This window comes from Artibeus jamaicensis, unplaced genomic scaffold (assembly GCF_021234435.1).
Source record: "Artibeus jamaicensis isolate MK-2021 breed Jamaican fruit bat unplaced genomic scaffold, CSHL_Jam_final contig_519, whole genome shotgun sequence".
NCBI lineage: Eukaryota > Metazoa > Chordata > Mammalia > Chiroptera > Phyllostomidae > Artibeus > Artibeus jamaicensis.
Window position 1 is genome coordinate 20,046,105 of NW_026521871.1, and position 25,422 is coordinate 20,071,526.

The 25,422-nt window shown below is 44.3% G+C and overlaps 2 protein-coding genes across 2 annotated transcripts in view; one reads left to right on the plus strand and one right to left on the minus strand.

The window, feature by feature from the left end:
- Positions 1-15,865, plus strand: part of MKRN2 (makorin ring finger protein 2) — a 49,122-nt gene extending 33,257 nt beyond the window's left edge. The window contains exons 5-8 of the mRNA XM_037139330.2: positions 840-1,054; positions 3,601-3,711; positions 14,423-14,567; positions 14,726-15,865. Coding sequence (XP_036995225.2) covers positions 840-1,054; positions 3,601-3,711; positions 14,423-14,567; positions 14,726-14,863 — 609 coding nt within the window. The 3' untranslated portion in view covers positions 14,864-15,865. The remainder of the gene's footprint in view (positions 1-839; positions 1,055-3,600; positions 3,712-14,422; positions 14,568-14,725) is intronic.
- A 209-nt stretch (positions 15,866-16,074) lies between these two features.
- RAF1 (Raf-1 proto-oncogene, serine/threonine kinase) overlaps positions 16,075-25,422 on the minus strand; it is an 83,144-nt gene continuing 73,796 nt past the window's right edge. The window contains exons 11-17 of the mRNA XM_037139329.2: positions 21,479-21,563; positions 20,574-20,750; positions 19,367-19,413; positions 18,081-18,199; positions 17,545-17,676; positions 17,312-17,446; positions 16,075-17,090 (exon numbers count right to left, since the gene is read on the minus strand). Coding sequence (XP_036995224.1) covers positions 16,947-17,090; positions 17,312-17,446; positions 17,545-17,676; positions 18,081-18,199; positions 19,367-19,413; positions 20,574-20,750; positions 21,479-21,563 — 839 coding nt within the window. The 3' untranslated portion in view covers positions 16,075-16,946. The remainder of the gene's footprint in view (positions 17,091-17,311; positions 17,447-17,544; positions 17,677-18,080; positions 18,200-19,366; positions 19,414-20,573; positions 20,751-21,478; positions 21,564-25,422) is intronic.

Below are 25,422 nucleotides of genomic sequence, written 5' to 3' on the forward strand. Positions count from 1 at the left end.
GTGTTGAGGGGACCTTTCAGGTCATCAGACCCCATTGTTTTGGAGGCACTGCCTTGCAGTGGGCCCTGTGCTTGGTTCAGGGCTCTGAAGATGAGTAAGAGAGAAGGAGCGGAGCCCATGGCTGCACTGTAGAGGCCGTCACAGTACGTGGGGGTTGAGTCTGCCACCTCCCTTGTCTTGCCAGGGCGGGGGCTGTTCAGATGAGTGCAGAATTAGAGCTTCTCCCTTCACGCAGGTGGGTCCAGGTCTTGGTGCTATGCAAGTTGATTTATCGCACGTCTGTGTCCACTGTGAGCTCCCGAGGGCAGAGCCTAGGTCTTTGTATTCTTTTCATTGACTCTAATGCCTGATACACAGTACTGTACATCACCTGCTTACTGAGTAAGTGAATTCATTAAGTAATTGGTTCTCTTGAGAAGTGGTGCTCTTCACCTCTTACTCTGAACTGCCAGCCTGACGTTTCAAGTTAAGGATTATTCGATATTTCTGGTATTGGTGTGGTTCAGAGTGGGGAAAGCTGGTGCCCAGAGGAGCCAGGAGACCAGAGTCCCGGTTCTTCTGAGCTCTGTGATCCCACAGTGGTCCTGTACCTTTTGGGACCTCTGTGGTCTCAGCTCTAAATTGGAGGCGACCATATTATGCTAGACAAACGGGGCTGTGCCAGTGATGGCTTGAAGTCCTCTTCATGGTCTGAAGGAGCTTCGTGTCCCGAATCCAGGGGTTGCTGGGTCCTGCCTGAAGCAGCCCCGACCCCTGTTGCTTCCTGATAGTGGTTATGGAGCCGTGTGCCGGCAGCGCAGAACCTAAGAAGGTTTCCCTCCTCCTCCTGTGTACTCCAGATCTGCATGTCAACATTCGAACACGAGATGGAAAAGGCCTTTGCCTTCCAGGCAAGTCAGGACAAAGTGTGCAGTATCTGCATGGAAGTGATCCTCGAGAAGGCATCTGCTTCTGAGAGGAGGTTTGGGATTCTCTCCAACTGCAATCACACATATTGCTTGTCCTGCATCCGACAGTGGAGGTGTGCCAAGCAGTTTGAGAACCCAATCATAAAGTAAGTACAGCAGTAAGGAGTTTTAGCTGTAGAAGTGAGGGATGAAGTTTGGCTTGGGACCTTCTTCCATCGACCCTTCAGTCCTTCCTTGTCCTCCAGAGGTGTTTCAGTGCAGAGGACAGCTGTTGAGTGCTGGCCCCCGGGTGTGTGAACTTGGGCACATTGACGTGGACACCGGCTTGCACCGTCCACGGCATTATGGATGGGATTCGAGACAAATTCACACGGACTACCGAGTCCTGTGCAGGAAAAAGGGCAGCACTGCTACTCCCTCAAGGTGGGAGCACCTCAGAGCGGCCTGGCCACTGTCTCAAGGGGAGAGTTCGCTGACCCTTGCCTAGGCAGGCTTTTATTGGGTTTTTTTTGCATAGGAATATAGGTACAGCTCATTAATCGTTGTCAGGCAGTAAGGATCAAACAGTAGAGAGCATACAAAGAACTTAGGGCTTCTGAGTCAGGGTCTATAACCTAAAAGGCTGCAAAACTTTGGGAAGCAAACTCATTTCCTGCTCGGTCCTTGAAGAGCAAAGCAGGCTTCACAAGATTTTGCATATTTTTCTCAGGCCTGATCACCCAGGAAGCCCGCCCTTTCCAGCATGGGGCTACACCACCCTCTGTCATTGTTTCAGGCTTAAGTCAGGCAGAGGAAGCAGATAGCCAAGGAATTTTCGGAGACTTCTCACTGGACTCAGGGGAGTCAGGCTTCATCAAAGCTGAGGGGTGAGGGTTCATCACCCCCTTTCTCCATAGCCCCCCAAGTCCTTCCCTGGGGCCTCCACCCTGCCTGTGGTCATGCCTGTCTTAGGTGGTTCCCCCCTTGGGGAATCTTACCCATTATTGGCTAACTGATCAAGCATTGGGGGCCAGTTATGGAAAAGGGAGCAGAAGCAGCGCTCCTACCAGGAAGATAAGCTTTGTCTCCTTAGTGGCTTATGGTCTGAAGGTTGCTCCCTCAGCCTTAGCCACGGGGGGGGGTTTATAGCTCCTGAAACCAGGCAGGGTGGTTCCCAACAGCACATCACTACCCTTCCTGAGCCCCTGCAGGTGCCTTTTCCTTTGAAATATGGGTAACAATTCCTGCCCAGCTTCAGAGCGTTGGAGGGACACTCTGCAGGGACCATCGTGTGAGTAGGTTGATGGCACTGGCCTGTTTGACTGCAGTACTAAACAGTTACTGGTGGCTGCCCTTAGCCCTTTGCCTTTTGCCCTTTTTAAGCTTCATTTTTTTCCATTTGTAAAATAGGGTTGATCGATAAATGGAATAATACATGTAAAACATTTCACGTGTCTGATACAGGGGACATGCTCCATGGAGCCAGCACAGGGCTCTTTTGTCCCCGCTGTGCTGAGACATAGCTGGTGCGTAACAGCACAGGATGCTCTCATTCCCCAGCCGGGCAGGGAGCAGGGCAGACTGACGCTGCAAAGTTAGTGCCCTGCTGTGTGCCATGTTCGGAACTCTTCACGCACAGTAACTTGTCCTTCTCTCAGGGACCCTGTGATCATCCACCCTTCACGGATGAGGAAACTGCAGTGTGATGGGTTCAGTAACTTGCCTAAAGTCACACTTGTGTGGTAGAATTACAGCTATACTGAGATAAGAGTGTACAATTCAGTGGTTTTCATATTCACAGAGTCTGTACTACCATTACTGTAGTCTAATTTTAGGATATTTTCATTATCTCAAAAAGAAAAAAGAAACATCAATTTGTTGTCCCTGCCCATCCCTCCCTGCTTCCAGCCCCTGGTTGCTACCACTGATTTATTTTCTGTCCTTTGGTTTTGTTTATTCTAGACATTTCATATAAATGGAATCTTCCAGTATTTAGCATTTTTGTGTTTGGCTCAATCTTTCTTTCCCTCAACGTGGTGTTTTCAGAGCTCAGCCAGGTCATAGTGTGTACATGCTTCAGGCCTTTCTGGACCAAACACTGTGCTGTATGGAAAGCCGCCTGCTGTTTCCACCTTTGGTTGTTATGAACAGTGCTTCTGTGCATGTTCATGGACAGGTTTTTGTGTGGACACACGTTTGCATTTCTTGGGTAGACACCTAGGTGCAGAGTTTCTGGGTCATGTGATAACTGTATTTAACATTTTAAGAAACTACCAGACTGTCTTCCAAAGTGGCTGGACCATTTTACATTCCTCCGTATGCCCATTAACAGTTGTTATATATTTATTTCTGATTTTAGCCATTCTGGTAGGTGTGAATTATGTTTTATTGTGCTTACTTCCCTGATAATTAATGATACTGTGCATCAACTAATGATGTTGTACATTTTTTTCCTGTGCTTTTTTAGCCACTTTGGAGAAATGCCTACTCAAATCCTTTGCCCATTTTAAAATTGGGTGGTCTTTTTATTGAGAAAAACATGTGTTTATGGGTAGTCTGTCTTACTGTTGGGAAAAAGATGTTTTTAATTATAAATATGGTTTAGTCAGAAAACATCTGGATTAGTCATGCATTTGAACAAGGGGCTTAGTGGTATAGTGTGCCCAGAATTCCAAACTTAACCTGTTCCATACTAACCTGAGTCCTATTTCAGGTCGTGTCCAGAATGCCGTGTGATATCAGAGTTTGTAATTCCAAGTGTGTATTGGGTGGAAGATCAGAATAAAAAGAACGAATTGATTGAAGCTTTCAAACAGGGAATGGGGTAAGTGCTTTGATCTTGGGCATGACCCTGGCAGCTGCCCCAGCTCCTGTCCCAGTCTCTGCCTTCGCCTGTGGAGAGCCGCCTCCTTCCTGCCCTGGACCATCGTCCATTCGGAGTTTCTTCCTTCTCTCAGGCATCATGCTGGGCTTTGAAGATGCAGAGATGAGCAAAGCTAGTTTCTTAGCTGAGCAGTATCCCCTAGAAATTCTGTTTCTGGTGCTGAGGTTGACTTGTCATCTGTGATCATTCATTCAACAGATACCAATTTGAGATCTATACAACAGGCCTTTTCTAATCTCTTGGGATATAGCATGAAACAAATCACACCAACTCCCAGCCCCCATACAGCTAACATTTTAGTGAAGGAAATAAATAATGAGAAGAAACAAAAAAGATAAATAAGGGAGAAAAATATTAAGTGGTGAGCAGGGCTAAGCAGTGAAATATGCTCAGAAATGGGGGACAGGAAGTGAGAGTGTTGCAGTTTTAGTGCAGGATACCCGGGAATGCCTCGGTGTGACATTTGAGCAAAGACCTGGAGGAGATGAGGCAGCGAGCCGTGCTGCGAGTGAGAATGATGTTCTAGGTGGAGGGAATGGTCACTGCAAAGGTTCTGAGGCTGACGCAGGACAAGGGGCAGATTGTGCAGGGCTCTGCAGGTCCTTGGATGAACTAGGCCTTTTATGGATGACAATAGGGGTTTTGATTAGAGGAGTGATACGACCTGATTGATATTCTGAAGGGTCACTCGGGCTGATTCATTGAGAACATGTTAAAAGACGAGGCAAAGGTGGAAATAGGGAGACCTACTGGAGGAAAGTTTCATGATGGGTCACGGGCTGCAGTGCACGTTTGTTATAGGCAGCGACGTGGCCAGAGGAGCTGAGAGCCCTGTTTGTATGTTATGCAGTTACTCACAGTTAATGGTGTTTTTTTTTTAATAAATTTATTTATTTTTTTTGAATTGATTATGCTGTTACAGTTGTTCTATTCCCCCCTTCATTCCCCTCCACCCTGCCCCCCCAACCCCACCATTACCCCCCTTTAGTTTATGTCCATGTGTCTCAAGTCCTTTAGGTTCTATATTTCCCATACTATTCTTGCCCCCCCCCCCATCTATTTTCTATCTACTGTCTATGCTACTTGTTTTCTGTACCTTCTCCCCCCCCGTCTCCTCCTCCCACTCCCCTGTTGCTAATCCTCCTTGAGATCTTCATTTCTATGTTTCCACTCCTGATCTAGCTGTCCTTTTAGTTTGCTTTTGTTTTAGGTGTGGTTGTTAATAACTGTGAGTTTGTTGTCCTTTCACTGTTCATGTTTCTTTAACTTCTTTTTCTTAGATAAGTCCCTTTAACATTTCATATAATAAGGGCTTGGTGATGATGAACTCCTTGAATTTGGTCTTATCTGAGAAGCACCTTATCTGTCCTTCCGTTCTAAATGAAAGTTTTGCTGGGTAGAGCAATCTTGGTTGTAGGTCTTTAGATTTCATGACTTGGAATATTTCTTTCCAGCCCCTTCTTGCCTGTAAGGTCTCTTTTGAGAAATCTGCTGACAGCCTGATGGAGACTCCTTTGTAGGTGATTGTCCCCTTAGTTCTTGCTGCTTCCAGGATTCTCTCCTTCGTTTTAATTTTGGCTAATGTAATTATGATATGCCTTGGTGTGTTTCTTCTTGAGTCCAACTTTTTTGGTACTCTCTGGGCTTCTTGGATTTCTTGGAAGTCTATTTCCTTTGCCAGATTGGGGAAAATTTTCTTTTATTATTTGTTCAAATAGTTTTTCCACTGGTGGTTGTGTCTTTTCCCCCTTCTGGTACCCCTATAATTCTGATATTGGAGCGTTTATAGATGTCCTGGAGGTTCCTAAGCTTCTCCTCATTTTTCTGAATTCTTATTTCTTCATTCCTTTCTGTTTGATGATTTTTTTCTTCTTCCTTCTGGTCCACTCCATTGATTTGAGTCCCAGTTTTTTTTTCATCTCTATGGGTTTCCTGTGGAATTCCATTCATTTCCCTTAATTTAGCCTTCATATGTTTCTCTAATTTGTGGCTATAGTCCACCAGATCTGTGAGGAAGCTGATGACCAGTGTTTTAAACTGTGCGTCTGAGAGATTTGCTATTTCTTCGTCACTTAGATTTATCTCTGGGACTTTGAGGTCTCCCTGCGACATTTTTGGTCTGTTCTGGCCCTTTAAGTGGGAGGCGCGGCGCCTTGGATTCCCAGGTCACTGGGTTGTGACGCTGTATGTGGGGGCGCGGTCAGAGCGGGAAATGGCGCCGCCGCCGGTCCAACCACTCACTCCCTCACCCGCGTGCAACCAGGCAACCACAGTCAACTCGCTGCCACCGCCTCCCCACTGACTCCTTCGTAGTCGCTCACCCGGTGGGCTGCTCACTAGGTCCAATCCTGGGTTTGGAACCCGTGCGACTGGATTCGCGCGTCTGGATTCCGCGCCCGGGTCGATCGAGCTCTCCTTTGTAACTCCTCACCCGACGCCGGTTTCGCCCCTTACCGGTCGGGCCGAAGACTTTGTTGTTAGCGGACTTCCAAAAAGTTCAGTTTTCCGTGTTCTGGTTGTGTTTTCTGATGCTAATATTTAGTTGTCCCTAAACTTGGTTGTGTGAGGAGGCACGGCACATCCACCTAAACCTCCATCTTGGCGGAAGTCTCACAGTTAATGTTTTGTGGTAATTAAAATTTGAACTGTGCTGAAGAATTAAGTATTATTTAACTAAACAATGGTGGATTGGTTCCCTAGGGCTGCTATAACAAATTCCACAAATGGGGTGGCTTAAAATGGTAGAAATTTAGTGTCTTAAAGTTTGGGAGGTTGGAAGCCCCAAAGCGGGTGTGGACAGGATTGGTTCCTTCTGGAGGCTGAGGGTGAATTTGCCCCATGCCTTTGCACTGGCCCCTCATGGCTGCTGGCGGTTCTTGGTGTTCCCGGAGAGATGGCAGTGTAACTCCAATCTCTCCCTTTATACAAGGTGGGGCGAAGCAGGTTTATAGCTCTGAGTACTCAAAACACAGTTTATTCCTGCATTACTACTTATTATTATATTTTCTGTAGGAACAACTGTAAACCTACTTTTTTTCCCCCACCCTGTATTCTTCACTGTGTTTCTTTTTCCCCATTCTGTCTCTTGCAAGAAGAAGTGTGATTGGTTTTAGGACCCTCCCCATTTATCCAAAGTGACCTCATCTCAAGGTCCTTAACTTTATCTGCAGAGACCCTTTTTCCAAATAAAGTCACATTTACCATTATCAGGTCTTAGGAATTATCCTCGTTAGGGCCACTATTTGACTTGTACATGGTGTCTTAGTTCATTCTGGCTTCTGTAGTAAAATGCCTCAGTCAGGTAGCTTATAAACAACACAAACTTATTTTTCACACTTCTGGATGCTGGCAAGTCTCAGATCAAGGGGCCAACATGGTTGCCAACACCCACTTCCTGCTTCATAGCTGGTGCCTTCTCACTGTGTCCTTACTTGATGGAGGTGCAGGGGCACTCTCTGGGTATCTTTTATAAGAACACTAATCCAGTTCATGAGGGCTCTACACTTTCAACTTAATCCTCTCCTAATCTCATCACGGCAATTTTAAGGGGATGTCAACATTCAAACCATAGCACATGGTAACTGAAATTACACGTGTCAGAACTGTGAGAAGCGAGGGCTGCGCATTTACCATTTTGATCATTATCTATGCTGTTTCCAGCTGTTGGCTATTCTGAATATTTTTTAGAGTTCCATTTTAACTTACAGCTTTTTAGCTTTACCTCTCTTTCTTATAAATAGTTTTTCTAGGGGCTAGAGTATATACTCTTAATTTTTCACAGGCAAAATTAATATTCTTACTGTCTTATATAATATGCAGTCATTTCCTTATTACCATCTCCTGTGCTACATCTGTACATTACATTTACATACATTAGAACAAGCTAACAATGTAATTTTTTAAATTTTAGCTTTATTGAGATACGTATTTTTTGTTGTTGAGAAAGTTTGTTCTACTCTAATAGCAAATACCAATTATATATAGTTACCAACTATAATCACCATGCTTTACATTACTTCCTTGTTCATCTTATAGCTGAAAACTTATCACTCCCTACATTCATGGTTTTAGTTCTCATGTTCAGGTCTGTAGTCCATTTTGAGTTGGTTTTTGTGGATGGTATAAGAAAGTGGCCCAGTTTCATTTCTTTGCATGTGACTGTCCAGTTTTCCCAACACTGTTTATTGAAAAGACTATTCTTCCCCGTTGTCACAGGCTCCTTTGCTATAGATTAATTGCCCATATATGTGTGAGTTTATTTCAGAGCTCTTTTCTGTTCCACACATTGATGTGTCTGATTCCCACAGTCTGTAGTGTAGCTGGAAGTCAGGAAGTCTGCCTCCAGCTTTGTTCTTTCTCCAAGTCGCTTGCTTTGACTACTTGGGTCTTTTGTGGTTCCATATAAATTTTAGGATTGTTTGTTATATTTCTGTGAAAAGTGCCGCTGGAATTTTAATAGGGATTTCACTGAACCTGCAGACTGCTTTGAGTAGTGTGAACATTTGAACAGTATTTGTTCTTCTAATCCATGAGCACATGATATCTTTCCATTTATCTGGGTCTTTATTTCATCAGTGTCTTAGTAACTTTCAGTGTACAGATCTCTCAACACCTTAGTTTAATTTACTCCTAGGTATTTTATTCTTTTTGATACAATTATAAATGCAGTTATTTTTATAATTTCTCTGATAGTTCATCTTTAATGTATAGAAAGTCAAGTAATATTTGTATATTGTATACCCTGCAGCTTGACTGTCGTAATGTGTGGGTGTAATGTTTTATATACATTAGAACCCTGCAAGGTACTAATATAACTTTTTGTCTTTAAAAAGTCATGTTTTTTTTTATCTTTTTAAAGATTTTATTTATTTATTTTTAGAGAGAGAGGATGGAAGGGAGAAAGGGAAAGAAACATCAATGTGTGGTTGCCTCTCACATGGCCCCCACTGGAGGACTTGGCCTGCAACCCAGGCATGTGCCCTGACTGGGAATCGAACCGGTGACCCTTTGGTTTGCAGCCCGTGCTCAATCCACTGAGCTACACCAGCCAGGGCTATTTATTTTTAGAGAGAAGGGAAGGGAGGGAGAAAGAGAGGGAGAGAAACATCAGTATATGGTTCCTTGTTGTGCGCCCCCAACTGGGGACCTGGCCTGCAACCCACCCATGTGCCCTAACTGGGAATCAGCTGGCAGCCATTTGGTTTACAGGCCCGCACTCAGTCCACTGAGCCACACCAGCCAGGGCTAGAATTCTATTGTTAATAGCTTGTTTCTTTTTTCTTTTAGCACTTTGCAAATGTTCCACTACAATCAGGCCTTTTATTAACTTCACACTGTCCCCAGCCCCCCAGCCCCCACCAGACTCTGGAAATGATTTTTCTGTTGTTTCTATGAATTTAACTTTTTTAGATTCCACGTATAAGTGATACCATATAGTATTTGTCTTCTCTGTCTTAACTCCACTTAGCACAATGCCCTCAAGATCCATCCATTTTGTCATAAAATGACAATTTCCTTCTCTCTGGTGATTGAATAATATTGCATTGTATTGTTATTTCCATATCTTGGCTATTGTAAATAATGCTGCAATGATCACTGTGCTGCAGATACCACTTCTTAACAGATGTGAGCTCATATCTGTGATTTTGATTTGTATTTCCCTGATTAGTGATGTTGAATACCTTTTCATGGACTGGCCATTTATTTGTATGTCTTTGGGAAAATGTCTGTTTAGTTCCTCTGTTCATTTTAAAATGGACTGTTCTTGTTGCTGAGTTGTAGGAGTTCTTTGTGTATTCTGGACATTAATCCTTTATCAGATACATGATTTGCACCTATTTTATCCCAGTCAGTAGGTTGCTTTTTCCACTTTGCTGATGGCTTCCTTTGCTATGCAGAAACTTCTGGTCTGAGGTAACCCCACTTGTTTATTTTTTGCTTTTGTTGCCTTTGGTCTTAAATCCAAAAAGATTATTGGCAAAACCAGTGTCTAGGAGCTTATTACTCCCTGTAATTTCTGATAAGCAGTCAGTGGTAATTCAGATTATAGTACATCTTTTTTCTGGGGTTGCTTTCAATATTTTCTCTTGGGTCTCAGCAGCTATATATTTTGCATAGGACTGGTTTTCTTCATATTTTACTGTGCAGTGTTCTCTGAATCTGTGTTTATGTCACTCACCAAATTGAGGAAAATTGATGTGATTGGTCATCACATATTTTCTCCACCTTTTTTTCTCTCTTGGGACTTTCAGATATTGTCCCACAGGTCTTGGGCTCTGTCATATCTTTGCCTCTCTGTTCATCATCTTGAATACATTTTTAGTAGCTGCTTTGAAATTCTTGTCATCTTGGTTGGTCTCTGGGTTACATTGTCCCGATTCCTCATATGTTGTCATTTTGGATTGTAGTATAGACATTGTTGTTAGGTTGCTAGATTCTGTTAGGTTCTACAAAACATTTTATAAAGGTGTTCTAGAAAAACATCTATAAAGCATTGATGTTTTTGTCTTTTTTAAAGTATTTTTATTGATTTTGCTATTACAGTTTTCCCACTTTTCCCCCTTTATCCCCCCTCCACCCTGCCCCCCACCCCTCCAACATTTGCCTCCCCCTTAATTCATGTCCGTCAGTTATACATATAAGTTGAGTTCTCTGTTTCCTATATCATTTTTTATCGCTCCCTATTTTATGCCTACCAATTATGCTTCTTCTTCCCTGTACCTTTCCCCCCTATTCCTCCCTTCCCCCTCCCCACTGAATTCCCTCTGTGTGATGTCCATTTCTCTGATTCTGTTCCTGTTCTGGTTGTTTGCTTAGTTTTTGTTTTCATTGTTTTTCTTTTAGGTTCATTTGTTGCTAGTTGTGAGTTTGTTGTCATTTTATTGTTCATATTTTTATCTTTTTCTTAGATAAGTCCCTTTAACCTTTCATATAAGAGCTTGGTGGTGATGAACTCCTTTAATTTGACCTTATCTGGGAAGCATTTTATCTGCTCTCTCATTCTAAATGAAAGTTTTGCTGGATAGAGTGATCTTGGATGTAGTTCCTTGCTTTTCATGACTCCACATACTCCTTTCCGGCCCCTTCTTGCCTGCAAGGTTTCTTTTGAGAAATCAGCTGATAGCTTATGGGAACTCCTTTGTAGGTAACTTAATGATGATGTGCCTTGGGTGTTCCTCTTTGGGTCCAATTCTTTGGAACTCTCTGGGCTTTCTGGACTTCGGGGAAGTCTATATATCCTTTGCCAGATCGGGGAAGTTTTCAATATCTTGCTCTGTTCTTCTCCTTCTGGCACCTTATCTATAACTTGGATATTGGAACGTTTCAGATTGTCCCAAAGAATCCTCAGTCTCTCTTCGTTTTTTTGGATTCTTCTTTCTTTGATCCAGTTGGATGTTTATTTCTTCCTTATGTTCCAAATTGTAGGTTTGAATCCTGGTTTCCTTCTTGTCACTGTTGGTTCCCTGAATATTTTGCTTTATTTAATTTCGGGTATCTTTCATTTGTTCTTTCATTTTTCGACCAAACTCAATTCTCAACCAAACACAGAACTTTTGACCAAACTCAGTTCTGTGAGCATTTTGATTACCTGGGCTTTAAATTCTCCATCCAGATAGGTTGGCAATCTCCTCATCGCTTAGTTCCCTTTCTGAGGTTTTGCTGTGTTCTTTCATTTGGGCCGTATTTCTTTGTCTTGATGCAGCTGGTAGGTTGTAAGAGGGTAGGGTCCTAGGTATTAACCCAGGCAGGGCAACCCTCTTGGCTGCGCCTGTTGGGGAGGGGCCAGAGGGGGAACAGTGCAGCTCACTTGCTAGTCTCTAGCACACTTTCCAACAGAGTCTCGAGTCAGACTGGAAGCATCTCCCCCTGCAACAACCCCAGCCACAGTCGGCTTTGAGTCTCAGTTTTCCCTTAACTCAACCCCACGCCTCAGCTGCCTTACTGTGGTTTTTCTGAGTGCTGCGGTTTTTCTGAGTCAGGCCACATGGTCCACTTTATGGGTCTGGTTGTTCTGGTTGATTTTTTAATTCCTTGGTTGTCGGAGTTCCATGCAGTTTGATTTTCTGGTGATTTTGGTTTATTGATTTTAGATTCGTTGTTATCCTCCTTTTGGTTGTGTGAGGAAGCACAGGGTTCTTCTACCTAAGCCTCCATCTTGGCTGGAACTCCTGTGATGTTTCTGTCTTAATAATAGGCAGGTAGATATATTGTTTAGACTCAAACTCTTGGGTAGCAGTTCAAACCTCAGTTCAGTTCTTTTATCCTAGCTGAGTTGCCCTGAGCCTGCCACACTGGGTCAGAGGTTTGGGCAGAGTTAATGCACTGTTTTGGAGCACCACCTCTCAGGCCTTGACTTTGTTGGATTGCTTCCTCCCTTTCCAGTGGCTTATTTCTTCCAGTTCTGTCTTTTGTTCTTCAGGCCAGAAAGACTGGATTTTACCACTGCAGGTTTATCTACCCTGAATAAATACACATCCAATTTTGGCCTGCTGCTGGATAAAAACTATTATTTCTATAAAGATAACTCACCTCTTTGCCATTCCATTCCTTTAGGTGTCTAACCTCTTGAAGAATCCTGCTTTTGTTCATTCTGCAGTGCCTTTAGGTCTTTTAAAAATGTTTGTGTTTCTGGTTATCTGCAAGAAGTTCAGGCCTAGGAGAAGCAGTAATGGTTCCTTTAAGTTGCATATTAATTGCTGAAGGCTTGGTATTTTGCCATATTTTCCTTATGTGATGTTATCATGTGTCCACCAGAGGGCAGGAGTGGCAAGGGTTCAGCCTGTACAAAGGAGCTCTGCTGGAGTTGTCCAAAAATTCTCATTATTGCTGTTTGAATCTTCCCTGGCCTTAGTTTCCATAGATGACGATGTTTTTATGTATTCTGCAAACATTTACTAGTACCCACTACAGGCCAGGAACCTTCAGGCTAAGCACCATTGGGGGCTATAGAGATTAGTATGATACAGATTTTCTGGTGACAAATTCTTTATTAGAGGCCCAAGGCAGATGTCAGAGCAGGGAACGCACTTGGATCTATCTGGGTGGAAGTGTCAGGGAAAGCTGTGAAGATTGAATTCTTCACCATGTGTGCTGAGAGTGACTGGACAGAGCAGCATGGGTGCCAATTGATAAAAATTTTGTGTTTGGAGAGCAGTGGGAGTGGTCACTGGGGTTGGAAGGTATGTAGAGGAGAATGTGGAAATGTCTAATGGGGCAAAACAGGTGACCCATTGGAGATGCTCCTCTGTGGTGGTGTGAAGAGGTTGGAACCTGGTGGTGGGGGAGGCCAATTAAGAAATGACTGACAGGCAGGCCGCAGAGTTTGGCATCCTAAGAGTTTCAGCAGTGTGGGAACTGAAACAAGCAGATTTGGGAGTGCTCTGTAAGCAGAAGTGTAATAGTTGGATTTGAGAGCTGAGAACAAGGAGTGAAAGTGAACTGAAAGCTTTAGTCCTTGGTGACCAAATAAGGCGCAGGGGGTGTGGGTGGGGGAGATGACAATTATTTTGGGGGTGGGTACTAGAGTTAAAGCTTGTGTCCAACAGACTCTGATAAGAATGAACTGCTTGAGCGGTCAGTTGAAGATTTGTTCAGAACCTTGGGGGTGGCAGGCATGAAAAGTGTCAGGTCAACAACTCTGCTTCAATCTACTCCCTTGGCCTCGTGTGCTGGAATCAGACCTTGGGAGTAGCGCACCCAGGCAAGCAGCACATTTCCTTCCCCCTCTGTGGACAGTTGTTAGGGTCTAAGAGACCTTGATCGCTGGTCTCTTGCTGCCGTCCCCTTGTCTGAGAAATTCTGGGGTCCATCCTCTGCCACCCAGGGAGCCGCCCACCTTTTCTGCGATTTGGCTTTCTTTCTGCAGCGTCCCTTCCCCAGCATTCCCATATGACCCTCTGGGTTCTTGGGCTTTCTTTTCTTCAAGTTGGGGTCATTTATGAAAATTTCATTTGAACAAGAAATGGGAATTCTCTATTTGGTTGTGATTTTCCTCAGGAGCAGGGGTTCTTAACATAGGCATCCGTAGGTACAATTCAGAGGTGGAAAAAAATTAAATTTTAATATCTGTACTTCATAAACCTGCATTTTATGCATTTAAAAACACTGTTCAAAGAGGAGGAGTCTACAGCACATAGTTTAGAACCCCTACTCCAGAGGGTGTCGACCAAGGAAAATTGGAACGAGACCTTTAACTTTAGGCAGCTAAAATTCACCACTTTCCTATGACTCCCAAATCAAGGCTTCCTGTGGTCACACTGACACCATTGCTGGCCTGGAGAAAGGGAACTTCCCTGGGTGGAGCTCCTGCTGGGGTCTCAGAACTCAGGCTTCACTTTGGAACCCGTGACAGCTGGTTTGAGGAATGATGGATCAAGCCTACATTCCCTGTGGCCTTTCTGGAACAGAACAAAAGTCTCAGAACAGTGGAGTGCCCTCATGCAGGTTAAATTCTGTGTGAGGCCGTATGTCACGGTGGGAATTTTATCCAGCAGCTTGGAAATCAGCATCCCATCCTTTCTGAGCTTCTGCTTCCCTACCTATAACATGAGGTTGACCCAGTTCTGGCACTGTAGGCAGGGATGCAGAAAAGCAGTGGTTTATATGGACTTTAGACTTTCCCACTACCTTGATTTTGTTTTCTGCTTTTTAGGAAAAAAGCTTGTAAGTACTTTGAGCAAGGCAAGGGGACCTGCCCATTTGGAAGCAAATGTCTTTACCGTCATGCTTACCCTGATGGGCGACTGGCAGAGCCTGAGAAACCCCGGAAGCAGCTCAGTTCTGAAGGCACTGTGAGGGTAAGGACTTTGCCATCTCTGGTCCGAACACTCACTCACCTGTGGCCCTTTCTCTAATAGCTTTGGCGACCAGAAATGGATAAAAGAAAAAAAATGAGCTACCAGTCTTCGTGTTGCCATTTATAATAACCAGGTATGTTTACTGGCTATTTTTGCAGTTCTTCAATTCAGTGCGGCTCTGGGATTTCATTGAGAACCGAGAAAGTCGGAATGTCCCCAGCAACGAAGATGTTGACATGACTGAGCTTGGGGATCTCTTCATGCACCTGTCTGGTGTGGAGTCATCAGAACCCTGAAGAATAGATGGGTCACCTGCATCTTGGGCTCTGCCAGCAGAGCTTCCTTTACTGCAGCTCCAGGTGGCGTGTTGCTTGGATTTGAGTGGGGTTGTATTTAATCTTGGTCTCACCCATTCTCCACTATTACAGCCACGAGAAGAGTGAAGGATATAAAATAACCCAACAAGTGTATGGAATCACTACTTTTATAGTTAATACCTTAGTTGCACCTCAGGTTCCTCAGGGGGAACCAGCTAAACAGCCAGGCTGAGTTTTGATTGATTGCTTTTAAAACAAATTTGGCTCCTGTCCTTCATGAGCTTTAGCTCCCTGAAAACAGTCAACGTGCAGTTGCCCTTAGAACAGATTTCATTTTCTTTCCAACAGATTCTTCACTCCTACAAAGGATTCCTACAGTTAATTTCCATAGTACTTGTGGTCAAAAACCATACAAAGCTTTTCCAGAGGTGAAAAATGGGTACTGCACTCCTTAGTGTCCCAAATCAGAGCAGGAGTCTTATTGCCGTATATTTAGTAAGTAGAGTATAAACTTTCTTCCGTGTAAGGGAGGCTCTTGAAATAGCAGAAAGTGTACAGAGTAGCAGAGGTATATAGCCCCTCAATTCTGGCTGGTTTGGGGGGCCACAGCTGGAAGAAACCTTGTACTCGCACCTCCAGGGAAACATGTCCCTGGTTCTCTCCCCTGTGGGCACAGGCTCTAAGGTAATTGTGCTGAGGATTCAGCACCCATGTGCTCTTATGTGTGGCTCCTACCCAAGTCATCTAGTCTTACCTGTAAAGCTTGGCTTTAACTTGTGAACACTGAACAGCATCCAAAAAAGTCCTGTTTCTGACCCAGCAGTAGTCCTCAGCATGAAATCTGTCATCAGTTGTGATTTTAATTGAAGGAGCATAATCTTGTGAATCAGAACTCATTCTAACCCTGAATTACGTATTTTTATAAATAGCTAGAGATATCAGATATTTTGTAAAGTGCATTAAAGTGTGGGTAGAAAAAGATCTATTCTTACCTGAGTGCTTTATACATCATTTTTATAGTTAACTCTTTAGTGAAGGGTGACAAAGAACACAGGCAGAGGTTGAATTAAATCCACTCTCAGCAAAGGCTCTGGGCCCATTTCCTGCTAGTTGAGTCTTGTTCCAGAAGGGATGAACAAACAGTTCAAGCTGTGAGCTCATGCTCAAAAGAAAGAAACAGCCATTAAGCCTACATTTAATTTATTTTATTAAAATAACATAATTGAGCCATTGAATAACTATTTCATCAGGCGCAATAAAAACAAAATTAAAATCCAATCAAGAAAACCTGTATTCCTGGCTTCCTTGCATACATATGCTGTGATTGTTGAGAGACAAAGCTGGCCAGTGGCCCCACCCCATAGGGGCAGCTCCTGGAAGACAAAATTCAGCGTGATGGAAGACTGCTCCCTGAGAGGGCAGAGACTAGGAGGGACAGGCCAGGTCCTCTTCTGAAAAATCATCCCAATGCATCATCAGAGACCCCCAAGAAATGGAAGTGTCCCACAGTACCAAAGCAGACTCCTTTAGGCGCTGAGATGACAGTCCTGGGCTGTTTGGTGCATTATGTGCAAAACTACCTGTTTGATGCCACACCACTAACTGAAGAAAAGTACTTCCTGTGATATAAGCATTCCTCATAGGACCTGATACTCAAAATTTATCCACGTTTCCCCTTCAGGGCTGGTTTGCCTACCTTCATTTTCCCTCTGACGACTTTTTCTTATCCTAAAAATACTCTTAGCCAATAGCCAGGGTCCCAGATCATGTATCGCCATCAGCAGCCACTGGTGCAGCTTGGAAGAGGCTCAGCTCATGAGCATGGGGGATGCAGGTGGGGAGCAGGACAAACCAACGTTGTGAATGGCCTCCCTCTCCCATGGCCAGAAAGGGTAGAAAAGAAGGCAACATGAAGTAAGGCCCTGTGAATAGTCTAGAAGGTCCTTAGCAGCAGCAGCTTCTCTGAAAACGAGCTCTCTGCTTCCACAGAAAGGGAGCAGAAAGGTGGTGCCTGCTGACTTCCCTTCTTCCCCTGGTGGCCTGAGTGCAGGTGCAAAGTCAGCTAGAAAACAGGCAGTCTAGGGGACGTGGTCAGTGTGCAGGCATTGATGTCCTCGGTGTGGGCCGCCCGATGCAGGGATGGCTCAGAAGCGCTCCGGTTGATTTTCGGTAGAGAGTGTTGGAGCAGCTCAATGGAAGACAGGATCTGAAACAAAGGCAAGTGGTCTTGTTATGTGGGCCTTGGCATTTTCACAGCAGCTTTTGATCAGGAATTGAAAGATACACTGCTCTCACCTGTAACATCCTGTGGAGAGTAAGTGCCCTCCCTATTAAAAAAAAAAACAAAAAAACCTTCCCTCCTCCTTTCTCATTAAGACCTTCTGCTTTTAATTTAATCCATTCCAACACCTTTGAGGTAAGTCCTACCTGGGGAAAAAGAGGCCTCTCTTCCTTAACTTTCTTCACGCAGTCTGCAACAAGCCGCTTCATTGCTTTGGGGCAGTTCTTGTATAGCTTACTAAGGTCTGGGGAGGCATACCCGCGGCCCACCATGAAGATGATCTGAGGGGGAAAGAAAACAGTTGAAGGAATACATGAATAAACACCAGTGAAACCAGGGGCTTCCACAGAAGTTGAGTCCTTTGTGGCAGTGCACGTACCTGATCTCGGTTGTTGATGTGGGAGTAAGGTAGCTCCCCTGTCATAAGCTCATACAGCACAATGCCATAGGAGTAGACGTCAGACTGGAAGCTGAAAGGGTTATTATCCTGCATTCGGATCACCTCTGGGGCCTACAGGGACAAAAGTTGCATTCATCACCACCTTGGCCCTTAACAGATCCAGGGGCCCAACTATCCCTTGCACTGGGTATGTGAGCCTTTCCTCTGCCCTCTATAGCTTTTCTCTAAACAGCCCCCGCAACAAACCTTCAGGCGCTGCCTATTCAAGCTCAGAAATCCTAGTCTTGGCGTATGCTTTCCTATCACCCAACTCCTCCAAGCTGTTTCAGCATGGTTCTGATCATCAGCTTTCTCCAAGAAACCCAAATTCACCCCAGGCTGTCTGAGGTCACCAAAAACATCACTGAGGTGGCCTGGACTTTGGGGAAATGTGGAGAAATGCTTTAAGTCTGCACACAGACTTCAGGGCACCTCTTCTGCCCTGCACTGTGCTGGTGTGAGCCTCGCCTCCTTACCATCCACAGGATAGAGCCAGTGGGTTGTTCAACCTGCTGTGAACCACTCCAGCGTGACTTTACTGTTGCCAAACCAAAATCTCCAATTTTCACGGTCAGGCCTTCATGGAGAAATATGTCTCAATGCTTGTTAAGGACTCTGGTTTCAAAACACTGGTCAGGTTAATTTTTAAAAACTTACCAAAGTTCTTACTAGCATAACATCTCTCCCCCTCCCATCTGCCCCAGCCTTCTCTGGACTGGATCTGCTAGGGTTTCTGAAGTTTTAAAAAGTGCTCTTGAAAGGTCCCTTCTTTCAAGAGTCACATGGGAATGCAAGATGATTCAGCTCCAGCCCCATTTATACCATCTATGTGCCAGGTCCCTGGTCTGTGACCTTCCCACATAATGTAGGTGCCTTAAACCCAGAGAATTCTGAGTGCAGGCTGCCTTCTGGTGCTGCTCAGAGCCAAGCATGGACTGCTGATTCTTTACCTTCATTTCTGCCTGCATTCTGCCCTCAAGAAAAATGTAAATAACAAAATAGCAAATCTCTTAAGTGCTGAATGCTATCCTAAGACATTTCTCAGTAGAACAGGTACCACTTGGTAACCTCAAAATCAGGACCAAACTCACTTCATTTCTGTGTACAGAACTCAGGCAGTTTATGGCTGACTTCTGATTCACACCTTAAAATCTATGGTGTCTGCTTTCATGGCATAACGTGTTGGTTCCAAACCACCCACTACAAAAAGGTATTCCATGCCTCCTCAGACAACTACCCCAAATAAGCTGTGCCCCATAACCCAAAATCAATGCAGTTATGCCGCTCGTGGCCACCAAGCAAAGTTTGGCTGTACCGCCACACTCCTTTCAAACAGAAAAGCTGGAGGAGGAAGGGAGGTGTAAAACTGTTACCTCTCATGCCCTTTAGTGTGAAAAAGAAAACCTTAATTCATTATTTCTATAAAAATACATTGTCTTGGAAAGAGAATTGATTTTAATAGGAACCTCTAAGGAAACTTCCTACATATTTAAGACAAGTATAAGTAATTTTGAAAATCTTACATTTGGCTTATAGCTACTTTATGACCAGATACATACTCTCCACAACTAGGGGAAAAAACATGAAAGACAAGAAAGCCCCACCCCAAGTTAAAAAGTTAGTACTAAACTGTGTAATAAAACTAGCCTATTACAAGCATAACCCAAAGATGTATCTCAACTTTTGGAAATTTTAAAAGTCCCCCTTCTGTTTTCCTAAATTTAGACCTGAGCAATTAAATGAAACCACCACCAAAGGATACTGTTGGATTTCATGTCTCTGTGGATGATGTTCTTTGCATGCAAATAGCTGTAAAGGGAAAATAACTATTAAAAACAGTTCAAGGGGCATGGCTAGAAAGCAGCTTCTAACTACAGCTACGAAACAAACCACCTGAGGGCCTGGATCCCGGTGTAGTTGCATTCAGGTATGGTCACAGCAAAATGGAACGACTCTTTAAGCATCATTTTACTCAAAAAAGGAATTCTTACCATATATCCATTCAATGGAATATTACCAGACACAGAAAAGAATGAAGCACTAATATATACAATGTGGATGAACCTCTCAAAAACATGCTAAAAGAAGCCAGACAGCCTGGGTTGCAGGCCAGTTCCCAGCAGGGGATGCACAAGAGGCAACCGTACATTGATATTTCCCTCTCCCCTTCCCCTCTAGAGATAAATAAATAAAATCTATCACAAAAAGAAGCCAGACAAAAGACCTGATACTTTGAAAAAGTTCTAAAATTAGCGATGGTTGCCCAAATATACACAAAACTACTGCATTGTACACTTGAAAGGGGAAAATTTTATGATGTAAATTTTATCTCTAATTTTTTCCTAAAAAAGTAATTGTGACTAGTTATTTCCTAAAATGTATGGTAGAACATGAGTTTTTTTTTATAGCACTTAGAAGCACAGCTTAGCTTAAGGCGCACACAAAAGGGTAGTGTTAGTAGAGGTGCTGAGGAATACCTTTCTCCAAAAGAAAAATAAATTGCCCTGGCTGGTGTGGCTCAGTGGATTGAGTGCCTGCCTGAGAACCAAGGGTTGCTGGTTGGATGCCCAGTCAAGGCACATGCCTGGGTTGTACCAGGTCCCCGTAGAGAGCATGGGAGAGGTAACCACACATCGACATTTCTCTCCCTCCCTTTCTCCCACCTTTCCCCTCTAAAATAAAATCTAAAAAAACTTCATCCAACACTTAATGCCCACAGAGGGCACTGCCGTGGGTGTCTGGCATATTGAGGGCAGTGGCTGAAAGCTGAATCTGAGCCCCAGTGGGGCAGCCTCAGCTTGGGTGAGGAACATGAAAGTGACATTCCTTCAGCCCCCACCAGAGGCTCTTTTTCAGATGTGCAAAAATATCACAGAAATCACTTAACAGACTTGGCTTTTCCTAATCCCGACTGCGATTTAGAGACAAACTGATGCTTGGAGCCCAGACTTTGTAGTTAGTCTACTCACTCCATTCCCTGAGCCGTCTGCCGGGCAATGTCAATCAACTGGAACATTTGGAACTTGGTCTCTTGGACATGCAGGTGTTTGTAGAGGCTGCTGCCTTCACACCACTGGGTCACTATCGCCAGATTGTCCTTCGTCATGTACCCCATGAAAAGCAAGATGTTCACGTGCCGTGTTTTACTGGAGGGGACAGGAAAGAAGGCTCTGAACTTCCCTTGTTTCAGCATAAAAAGATCTACTCTTCTTCTACACTGACACTGAATCCCATGTGTTTTCAACACCACCCATGCTTACAATCTGATAAGCTCACAGGGCTGGCAGAGCATACACACATGACTACAGACACTCCAGTGGGTGTTCTGAGCCATCAAAGGAGCCCACCACTATTCACCTCAGAGCAGGCCTTGTTTGCAGGGAGAACATACTTTTTATCAGCATACACTCACAGTTCTCCCCACAGGGGTCACCAGGACCCCGCATTGATGGAATTCATCAATATTCAATTTGCTGGTACAAGTCTAAATAGTGACTCAAAGATTTCAAAGCTGAAGGTTAAACACCCAGAATAAAGCAACTCGGCCATTACCCTGAGCTCATGGAAATGTCAAAATCAAACCTACTTCTCCTCCCTCAAACCAAAGCTCAAGTCAGAACCTATGCTATAACAGACAGTGTGCCCAGAGACCTAAAGCAGTGGAAGGGGGTAGCTCAGCAAAAGGGGTTCGCTCTTTTAAAGGTCTGAAAACCACATAAGCTACAAGGAAACCTGCAACTCCCTTTCACTTAAGGGAGGAGTTTCAACCACAGGTCTGCACTGTGCAGCCCACTTACTCTGTGGTTTGTATACCACCACCCATGCACCACCCTGGCCACTCCAGGGGGGCTGGACAGGCCAGCTTTCTACTCACCGCAGCACAGCCACCTCATTCCTGAAGGCCTGGAACTGCTCAGGTGTGGGGTCGACAACCTTTAGGATCTTTACTGCAACGTCTCCTGCAAATCAGGTTGTCAATACAATCAGTTGAATGATCTTTATTTTTCATATACCCTAGTTTTTAGATATAGTCAATCATTTATTCAAAAGTCATGTATTATACAGATGAACGAGGATGCAAATTTCTAAATTCTTTAAGTGGCTGAAAAAGTTATATAAGACTGGCAACCTGAGGCAAGGTCTTGTGTGCCAGCCACAACCTGGGCCTGTGAGGATGACGTCAGTGGGTGGATATGAACGGCCTGGCAGATTCCGAACCTTTCAGGCCGGAAAGGCTGGTGCTAGGCAGCAGGCCATTTATCAAGCAGTTGTTAAACTCAGCAGCCACATTTCATGAGACCTCAGATGTACAAAATCAAAGACACATTGAAATTAAGCTTCCCTGCTTTCAATACCATTCAGAAGAATCCCTAGTGATCACTGATTGCTCACTATACACTGGTATAGTGTCTTCACAGGCATTACCTCTAATCCTCACATTTGGTCTACGACATAAACACTGTTGTCATTTTACAGAAAACAAAAGTTTAGTCACAGATCATAGCTAGAAACCAAAGTGCCAGAACCGAGACTAGAACCCCAGCCTGCCTCCAGTGACTACATTTCCAACTACAATACTGACAAGTAACTAATCACTGTCAATCACTGTGAGCCTCTTCACATAACCTTAGAAATAGCCATGGGTCAATTCTACTTTATGTGTGTTACCAATTAAGAAGCCAACTTCAAGGCCCCCCGGCTGGTGTAGCTCAGTGGATTGAGCGCAGGGCCTGCGAACCACACGATCGAGGTTCGATTCCCAGTCAGGGCACATGCCTGGGTTGCGGGCCATTTCCTAGCGGGGGACTCAGGAGAGGCAACCATACGTTGCTGTTTCTCTCCTCTCTCCTTCCCTTCCTCTCTAAAGATAAATAAAATCTTAAAAAAAAAAAGCCAACTTCAAAAGTGCTTTTATGTCATATTATAGAAGCTATTTAATTACTTAAAGCCTAACAGGACCTCAGATTTTCATGACAAATGAATTTACTAAAGCACAGCCTTCTGGTGGTCAAAGTGGGACTTAATTAAATGACGACTTGAAGATACTTGGTGCTGCCACAGAGTAGGTGCATCGTACCTGTGCAGCCTCTGTTGGAGCATCCTTGTTTCCCTTTGTGGGAGCACCGACTGGTAGAGAGACGGTCCTTATGACAGATCCCAGACTGCTGCCCTGTGATCTCTGGTTCTGTCACCTAAAGCTTAAGTCCCCACTTAAGAACAGCCTCCACACGGGCTCTCATCCAGTCCACTGCCACAAGTCTTTTCCCAGAGCTCGGGGCTGCCTGCAAAGGCACTGCTGACCTGGGATGGAAGATGCACAGTGCATTCAGAGCTGCCTTCTACCTGGGAAGATGGAGCTAGTAAACCATCCGGCCCCAACCTCAGGCTCCTTAGGGCTCAATAGGACAAGCATTGTTAGCACAATTGCTCATTCTGGAGCAGTTTGGGTCAAGATGGGAAGGAGGGGACAGAAGTGGAGTGAGTCTTTTGGTAGGATGTAGAAAGGTCTGAAGCCTTGGGACAGAAGCCAAGGGGGGGATCTTACTAACTGGGAAAGAGGCAGCTTCAAACTTCTACACTGGGAACAAAGGTGAGGTAAGGGAGGGCTGGGTAAGAGAAACCTGACCTGTGCTCAGAAAACTCCAGCAAGGGATTTGGGCATCTGTGGGATGGCAGGGAAGCCAGAGAAGGAGTTCACTGCAAGAGCCCTGGTGAACAGGGCTTATCCCTATTAAAAGTTCATCTCTTCTTTGTTCCATCTTCTCAGCCAGCTCAAATCCTCTCATCTCTCTAAATCCTATTCTCCAAAGATATATCACAACTATGTGTCAGTCATCCACAATACCTGAGTCTTCATGAAGGTCACTGAAAAGAAGACTGAACAGGGTTAAACCAAACACAGAGCCCTGTGCCCCTGCTGGGACCCATCTGCCCACTAGCTTACAGGGAACAGTTACACTAACAGATTACATGACTATGCAGTTTCCCACTCGGAAACCCAAACTCTCTCTGACCCCATTCCCTAATTTACATGTAAATACTCCAAGGACTGCCATGACAGGCATTCAATCAAGTAGGAACAATGGGCAAACATAGGAGAATGGATGTCAAGTCACATAAAGAACACTTTTCTACTTGGCAGGAACTGTCCGGACCTAGAATAATAGCCCGTGGGACCCTACAGTCCCTGCCCCCAGGCCTCACTCCTACTTAGCCTTTCCCCTCTTCACTCTGCTGAAGCCAGCAAGACCTCCCTGACATCCTCAAACAGGCCAGGTGAGTGGCCTACCCTGCACCTGCTGTTGCTGCTTCCCCAGGTGTATGACTCACCCTCATGCCTCATGAAAATGCCACTTCCTCACAGACTCCACTCTATCAATCTACAAGAACTGTGAGCCGGGGCTGCCACTTCACACACACCACTTTCCTCCATCTTTCTCCTTAGTATAAAATACATTATATGCTTTACTTTTCGTGGATATTGCCCCCACCAGAATAAAAACTCCAGTAAAAGATTTTTTATCAAAGTTTTGTTTGCTGCTTCATTCCTAGCCCCTAGAAGAACACTTGGCATTAGAAGAGTGCCTGGGAAGAACTGCTAAGAAATGAATGAATTCTAAGATGCAACTGTCTACAAGATAAGTTATGAATCAACAAGCTGCCTGTTTGAGGCTCTGCAGTGGAAAGTGGGGAGAGAGAGCCTCTGGCAGGGAATACTGAAGACTCAGCTATACACAGCCCAGGTCAAGAATCAGTTTCTGGCGGGGCAAGTCAGGACTCCGTACCCAGTCTCAGGCCCCCAGGCACGCCTGGCTCTAAGCCTGTAGATTTAGGTCAGGGTCCAAAACAACGTCGGCTCTCCCAACTATCCAAATAACTCTTATAGTTGGCAATCTTAAAACATCTAAAGGATGGTACTTATTTACATTAGCAAGTAATATAAATGGCAAAGGTAAACAGCCGGGGAACTTTTTATGGAGGGTAGCTACATGAAGTAGTTAACCAGAACATCTTACTTTCCCCCTTAATAGTAAAATCAGAGGGGAAATATAGTACAAACAAGGTAAGATGTTCCTATTGGTTACTGCGTTTTAAGATATTAAGTTGATATCTCATTCATCATCATCACTGAAGAAGGAAGCACTATCTATTATTGGTAAATGTGCAATGCTTTTAACCTTTTTAAGTACAGATTCATTTCCGTTTAACCATTTAGGTTTTTCTAAAACATTATATACACTCCTGCTTTCTAGAATAGAATGAACACCATTCCTCCTGGTCACACTGACTCGGTGAGAGTTTTAAGCCTTGGCCCCAGGATGAGACAGGGATTCCCGGACAAGGGAGCCACCAGACTGCCTGCCTCACACTAAGTGGCCCGAGACGCTTCTCCAATTTGGAGATCTGCTCTTGAGGGTTTCTGCTCCTCCTCGCACTGTCCATGATGGTCCCTGCCATCAGTCTGACAGTCACTACTGCTGTGTTCATCCCTTTTAATGTGCTCTTTGTAGTTAGCAGAAACTAGCAAACAGAACCCAAACTTATACTTAAAAAAAGACTCTGTGCTTAGGCCAGATGGCCTCTTCTTTACATAAAAGAATGAACATGCTTTCATTCATGGATCTGAGTCTCCATCTTGCTTGCTTTGAAACCCTTCTGTTTACTTTCATAGCTGTTATAGACAGAATCAAAAACTTAAAAATCACCAATAGACTGGATAAAATAGACTTTAAATAGACTGGATAAAACATCACATACAGGAACCAGAAAAGCAGGGGAAGTATAGCACAAAACAATCTAGAAATTATGGTTTCCTTG